At 36.3% G+C, this 7,492-nt stretch overlaps 1 protein-coding gene across 1 annotated transcript; it reads left to right on the top strand.

Moving 5' to 3' along the window:
* The first annotated feature begins 331 nt into the window (after positions 1–331).
* On the top strand, positions 332–2,739 carry LOC125670628 (neurogenic differentiation factor 1-like). The gene has a single exon (XM_048905910.2). The coding sequence runs from the start codon at positions 528–530 to the stop codon at positions 1,116–1,118; it is 591 nt and encodes a 196-aa protein (XP_048761867.1). The 5' UTR covers positions 332–527; the 3' UTR covers positions 1,119–2,739.
* The last annotated feature ends 4,753 nt before the right edge of the window (positions 2,740–7,492 follow it).

The raw sequence follows: 7,492 nt of genomic DNA, 5'->3' as shown, positions 1-7,492 counted from the left end.
CTAATCATCAAATATAAAATGCAATACGGATAACGAGAAGTATGTAAACAGAGGCTTAAGCGATGCCTAATGTCAACACTACTGCACGAGATACCCCGGTATGCGTCACTGACATCTATGATATTGTAATATAAACAATTAATTGCTATTAATTCTCCTCATCTTAATCTTGCGGGGAAACTGGTTTATTTTTCTATTATTCAAAACACCCCGTTTCACACGAATTCCAGCAAGAACCAATTCCTTAGAACAACACATCCACACGAAAGATATGAAACCCGAAACCGTACCGTGCGTCCCGGAGCTTTCATCGAACGAACCAAGTCCGATCTTAGCGAATTTGTCGGCGCAGCGCGAGATATAAAATGATTACTTTTGTTTATAATTCCATCATATATATTTAAAGATGGCGAACATGATTGGAAATTGACTAAGCTACTTAAATACTTTGGCTCCGACAACCAAGACAATATATAGCATCAGGGGATAAAACAATTGACGGTAATTAAGTTATGCTGTCGTAAAGAATGGCCTGCGAGACGTTTGCTGTCATGGGTGAATATTTTGAACAGTACAACTACCCCACTTTTGAGCCGATGCACACAGGTTGGAATGAATACGACCACTATGAAGGGGACTACCATTATGACAGCGGAGTAACTTATGATATTGCTCTACAAAATGACTGCTATTTTGAACATTCTGGTGAAGATGGGTGTCTTAATCAAGAAGTGTCTTCAGGGAATAGTGTGTGTTATGAATTTGAAATGCAAAATAAACACAATCTCGAGAAAAGGTACCCGGATAAAACAAACGATGTGGACTTAGTGAGACATGGGGCTACGGTGAGGGAGAGGAACCGGATGCACATGTTAAACGATGCTTTCGACGAACTTCGTAAAGTAGTTCCGAAAAATAACTTGGGTGAGCATCAAAAATTGTCAAAAATAGCTACCCTAAGATTAGCTATTCGATACATCTCGTCTTTGACAAAGACTTTGAAAGATGCCGGAGTGGAAGTCCGAATCGTTAAGAGTTCGGGTATCACAGATCGTAGAGGAAAACGACGAGGTGTTCGAAGGTCTGCTGTAGAAAAGTCACCAAGATTTTCCGAGTAAATGTTGCGGAAACTTTTTTTTTTCTTTAGAAAATTGTTAATATACTTCATTTAAAATGAAAACATTATTTAAAATCAGCGCTTCAAAGGGGATTAAACGAGAAACTGGATACAGTAAAAGTGGCGGCTTAGTTCGTGTATGTGTATATATAGAGTAGTGTATGGAAATGAAAGTCGTGGATTAGTTCGTGTATGTGTATATATAGAGTAGTGTATGGAAATGAAAGTTGTGGATTACATGTAGCATGACTTGTGGTAGGTTTCAAGACCAGAAACACTAAAAACTGTACATTTATAATATGGTGGCTTATACACCAAGGTTGTGTAAAACCATAGTATTCAAGAATTGTGTCGTATAAATTAGATATTACCTTGAAAAATATAGATGTTGTTTCTTCTTTAGTTTTCATGAGTATTTTTCAGACCTCATAACATATACGAAAAAATATGAAGAAAATGTAACCGTCAAAGATATGGCCCTGACTAAACTTTATTACTAATTATATTCTCTTCACAGTGCGCAGGGTGTGGAGATATTGTATAACAAATCAATATTACATGTATACAAATATAATTTATAATTTTCGTCATACAAATATCTATGATTTTATAAAAAAAAAAATTGACAAATAAAAATGGGATGGATTTCAATCTTTTTGCATCATTTTAAATGGTAGGCATATGTTCAGTTACATAGTTAAATTCTTCGTCGTCATATTCCATGATTATTTGAAATTTCCTTTTAATTTACAATGTGAAATTTGCCCACAAAATGTATCTTTACATAACCAAAGCCTCGTAAAAATGAAAAAACAAAACAAAAAAACAAACAAACAAAAAACCCACAGCTACACATGAAAATGTTAAAAGCATCAATTATGCATTAAAAACACACAATATCTCGAGAAAACACTAAGTTCCTTAAATCAATATGGAGGATTCTCTCTTGATTGTTAGTCTATTACACATTTCGGTACTCCGACATAAGGCACACCTCGGACTAACACTGATATACAGGTAATTACTATGAATTCTTATTTCTATGTTCTTTTGGAGTCATATTCCGATGAGGTCTCTGAGCGCCGTCTACCGCACGTGCTTTTATTTCTGGATCACAGATTATTATAAAACATATAAGCTTATTAACGGAGGACGCTTGTTAAAAGGTCACCATTACATGTAATGAGGCTATGAGCACTTATGAAAGGTATAAGTACCATGGAAACAGAATGAAATATTGTCCTTTAATATTCTACTAAACACACACCAATCGAACACGTCTCCTCAATAAAATATTGTCCTTTAATATTCTACTAAACACACACCAATCGAACACGTCTCCCCAAGAGCAAAAACACGTTTCAAAAGTTTCTATTCTTATATGGTGATTATGGCAGTAGGATGTCATTAATTTATCCGTTGAAATCCACTTAAGGTAGCTCCACTCTCATGTGACTTATCAATTTTAATGGCTGAAAGTGGAAAAACTGTATTATTTTCCTCTCAATATAGTTTGATTTAATTAATAACCAAAGAAAATGTGTATGTTGCCACCTTTGGAAAATACCAATTTGTTACCCCTTTTTTATTTTATCCAGTGAATAAATTTCCTATGAAAGGTATATTTCTATGAACTGTTTAACTTATTAAAGATTTTCGATAGAACCTTTGACATCACAGGAGGATCCCTCTACCTTAATTTCAACCGGTTTCACTGGGAAAGGGCCGTTTGACAATCGACATCATGATTCCAAAGATGTGGATATCATTGAAAGCGTATAGGGGTATGATGTGTACGTGATATTGTGGACATCACGATATACACTAATATAAACTCGGTAATTAATTTGTTGACTGTTTGAAAAATCATCAATTTTGATTTATTATGTGCTGATTTTTAGTATTCCGTCTGATTACTCGTAGTACTTTGATGAACTTTCTTATCGGCTGCTAGCTTCTGTGGTTAGTAGCTGCTAGCTTCAGCCTAGAAATTCTCAAAACGAAAGTACAAATGAAGTCGCCGTTGCTTTTACTGAAATATATAGGTTACAAGAAGAAACACAAGGTTAAAACAAGAGAACACCCATTTATAAAACACTGGAAATAATCTATAACGCCGCAATCGTCAGTTGATTTCAGAAGTCTTAACTAGATACATGTAATTAATGTCAATGTTCAATACTTTGCAGAAGCTCTCTCTCTCTCTCTCTATTCTTTAATGATATGATTACTTGTGAAAAGGCGTGGAATCCACATTGCTTTTAAGGATTTCAGTTTAGACTCTAGAACAACTATATATCTATACCGCCATATTTTATATCTCTTATCAATGTGTTCCTTTAAATCTATCTTTTTTATTCCATAACAAAGTTAAGTAACAACCTATTCATGTCTTTAATAAACTTAATATCGGACAATTCGAGTTTTGATAGAACCAGAGAGTGAATGATTTTTCAAAATAATGATAATTTTCTTCTTTTCCATGATTCAAATAACATTTGAATGTCGGGATAAATTTTCATCCAGTTTTCAACAAGTTTGTATATGCCGAGACACTTTATAGCGTTCGTAGTTACCTTAATTCCTTCTACTTTTTAAGATTTTTAAGTGAGCTGCATTCTGTTTGGAAAATAAAATACTTGTACTGTTGACAGAGCACACGAAGTTTATGAGACACGATTGCCAACAGTACAGTGTCGACGATGTGAATTATTTCAACTCGGTAGAAGAATAGGATGTTGACACGATATGGTCAACATCACGATGTGGAAAAGGTTAACATCAATGAAATCTGTAGATAAGATGTCTATACGACACTGTCGACATTGTAATGTTAATCAAAGAAGCGCAGGTAACATATACAATGTAAACAAAATATATACGGGACGGTGATCACTGCAATGCTAAAAAAATACGGAGAAAGCACCGTCCGTTGGATGCACTGTCTAATGAATTCCAAGAGTTTCATACAATGAACATTTCCTATTTGTACGATACTTTGTAGTAAGGACATTTTTCAATTTGCGCGATACTTTAGAACAATTTTCTTTGTAAATGATTTGAAGAAACTTGAATCCACACTTCCTGATGATGATTGCATATAAATAATGATTAATCATGGTCCTGTTAATGATTGCATATAAATAATGATTAATCATGGTAATGTTAAAGATTGCATATAAATAATGATTAATCATGGTCATGTTAATGATTGTATATAATTAATTATTAATCATGGTAACCCCACCATACTCCGGGGGGGGGGGGGGGGGGAGGGGGTGAACACACTTGAATCTGCACTATCTGTTGATGTTTGCATTAACATTACAAATCATAGCACTGCCGCTCTTGAGAACAAATATTTTAAAGTTTTTTCCTGTATATCCCCATAAACACTTACCTGTCGTGACCCTACTCTAGCCCATGATTTGAACAAACTACTTGAGGATGCCTGCATATTGATATAACTAATCATGGGACTATTGTTCTTGAAATCTGTTCCTGTATATCCTTATGTAAAACTTTGATTCCCTATTGTGGCGCCACCCTACCCCTGGGGGCAATAATTTGAACATCCGGTCATCAAGGAATCTTTCACATTAAAAATTTTGATTCTTGTCTCTTCTGACTCAGTGATTCTTGAAATGATTTTTAAAGATGCCACCATATTTTCATTATTACTTATCTATCTCCCCTTTGAAGATCCGGTAGGAGGCAGTTCCACAGGTATGGTGAGAACACATCGAACCGTCTTCCACCATACAATTTAGTACGAGCGCTTGACTTCAGAAGGGATAAGGAAGACCTAAGTGTTCGCTGAGGACGGTAGACTTGAACTAGTTCCTGAATGTATGTTGTAGCTAATCCATGTAGAGCCTTGAAAATTTGTATTTCGTTCGATGTGCCACTGGTAACCTGTGAAGCGATATGAGAATTGGTATAATATGCTCATATTTCCTTCAACGTGTCACTAGCCTAGCAGCAGTGTTTTGAATCTTCTGCCAGAATGCTGAATTATCGCCATAGAGAAGTACATTACCATAATCAAGGCGGGATGTAATCAGTGATCTACAAATGTAACAAGTGTCTTGCACGCATCCTCCGTTATACTAATTAGTTGGAAATCTGATTTAGTCAATGCACTAATTTGACACTCCATGCTAGGTGTGCTGTCGAAAAACATCTCAAGATTTTTTTTTTTTTTTTTTTTTTTTTTTTTACACATGAAGCACTAGTGACGACAGATCCACAGAAAGCCAGTTGATATACTGAGAATTCACTAGCTAAATAGGCTTGATGTAAAGATGATAAGTTCTGTCTTTCCCTGATTTAGCTTGAGTATATGTTGTTTTGCATTCAAATATCAATATCAGAAAGACATCGTTCAAGTTTGTCTGTAGATCTGTTCCAGCTGTCGTTCGAATTTATGATCAGGTATACCTTAGTGTCATCGGCGCAGCAACACACGTTATGTCTCTAGCAAATTTCTCTGATTGATTTGCAGAACATGCAATATAGACGAGGTCCTAATACAGAACCCTGCGGAACACCAAAGTGTAGTAGGAACTCTCTGGACAATGTAGATCCAACAGCAATTTGTTGACTTCCACCAGAGAGGCAAGTCACAAGGTACCCAAAACATACTCCATACGCCTGATCAGAATAGCATGGTCTATCACGTCGAATGGGCTGAGAGATCAAGCATCACGAGTTCAACACATGAATTTCTATCCAAGTCAGAGATAATATCATGGTAAACCCGTAATACAGCCATTTCTGAGGAGTGACAATTCGGCTGGCGGATTGCACCTGGTTATGAATCTGTTAAGCGTTTAAATGTTTATCAAGTCGATCTGCCACTGAGTTTTCCTATATGTTAGTAGAAAAGGTAAGTTTGATACAGGTCTTTTATTTTTTAATTCATCATTGTCAAGTCCTTGGTACTTAATTGATGGTCATACTATACCTTTTTTTGAAATCCAATGGCACGTTCGATTCCAAGAAAGATTTGTTGATAATTTCAGTATGAATGGCAAAACACACTCCAAATATTGTTTCAGAACTTTAGTAGGTATTGGGTCTAATTCGCAGAACTTTGTGGCGCACTACTGATATATCACGTACCTCAGAAATTGACACTGGCTCAAATACTACCAAAGGAATACCATCAAGCCCGAAGAACCTCTTCCATATATGAGGACGTGCTCGAAAAACAGACAATCTCTAATTTTCCCAATAAAGTATTCACCGAATTAGGATGCAAGATCGATTCCGTTGTCATGCACAGGTAAAGTGTAGTATTGTGTTTTACAATGTAGCAAGAGTTTAGTAACCGGCACACACTTCTCCTTAAAAATTTCCTTGTGGACAATTTTGTTTGTCACATCATCCGTTCAGCCCTCCGACGGTCTCTCTTGGCAGAATGAAGACCATCTGTAAAACATGGTGTATTTGGGCGTAAAGTGATCTCCTTTGATTTTTGAGGAGCATGGATATCGATGGTGACTTGGAGGACCGCATTATAACACATAGTTTCAGCGGATGTATCTTCGTTTAGAAAACTTGAAAAGTTCAGATCGTTTTTTAATTTGCTGTCAATGTCAGACTTTCCTCTCTCTCTTTAAGGTTTGGTGAAACACTGCAAAGGACAAATTGCAAAATGATCCTCAGTAATGTTGCCACATATATAATGTGTACCAGGATCTGCCGTTCGATGCAGAGTTGGGCTATTATCTTTGGTTATTAACATATAAGTTATGCTCATGAAGATGTGTAAACGTTGCATCGAAAACAAGCTGCAATAATCCTTAAGAGCTCTATGAAAGGTGAAGATAACGAACAGTGATCAATCTCATAACTCCTACAAGCAATACAAAATAGATAGTTGGGCAAACACGGACCCCTGGACACACCAGAGGTAGGATCATGTGTCTAGGAGGAGTAAGCATCCCCTGTCGACCGGTCACACCCGCCGTGAGCCCTATATTCCTGTTCAGGTAAACGGAGTTATCCGTAGTCAAAATCGGTGTGCCAAGAACGGCTTAACAATCGGTATGAAACACGTCAGACAGCATTTGACCCAATGATAGGTTGTATTGACGAATTAGATCGTTATAACGACCATAGAATTTGCGAAATGCTGACTTCAATCGAGACTGTTGAAATCCCTGTACCATCAACTTGTTTGTCAGTAGCTTACCTCGATTTAAAAACTGACTATACGCAGAACAAGCTCTTGTGTATCGAATCGAATATAAACGTTCTGACATCTTTGTCATTGAGATCATCAAGATGGAAATTAAGATAATCCATGCAGATTTTATCAATGAAGTTGAACTTTTGAACGAAAAAAAACCCAGTCTCAATCTTATTTTA

The sequence above is a fragment of the Ostrea edulis genome, chromosome 4 (genome assembly GCF_947568905.1).
Source record: "Ostrea edulis chromosome 4, xbOstEdul1.1, whole genome shotgun sequence".
NCBI lineage: Eukaryota > Metazoa > Mollusca > Bivalvia > Ostreida > Ostreidae > Ostrea > Ostrea edulis.
The sequence above is the reverse complement of the archived record's forward strand: the minus strand, read 5'-3'. Positions and strand labels throughout refer to the sequence as shown.

Excerpts from the sequence above, each read along its gene's own strand:
- LOC125670628 (XM_048905910.2), top strand. The coding sequence starts at position 528 with ATGGCCTGCGAGACGTTTGCTGTCATGGGTGAATATTTTGAACAGTAC.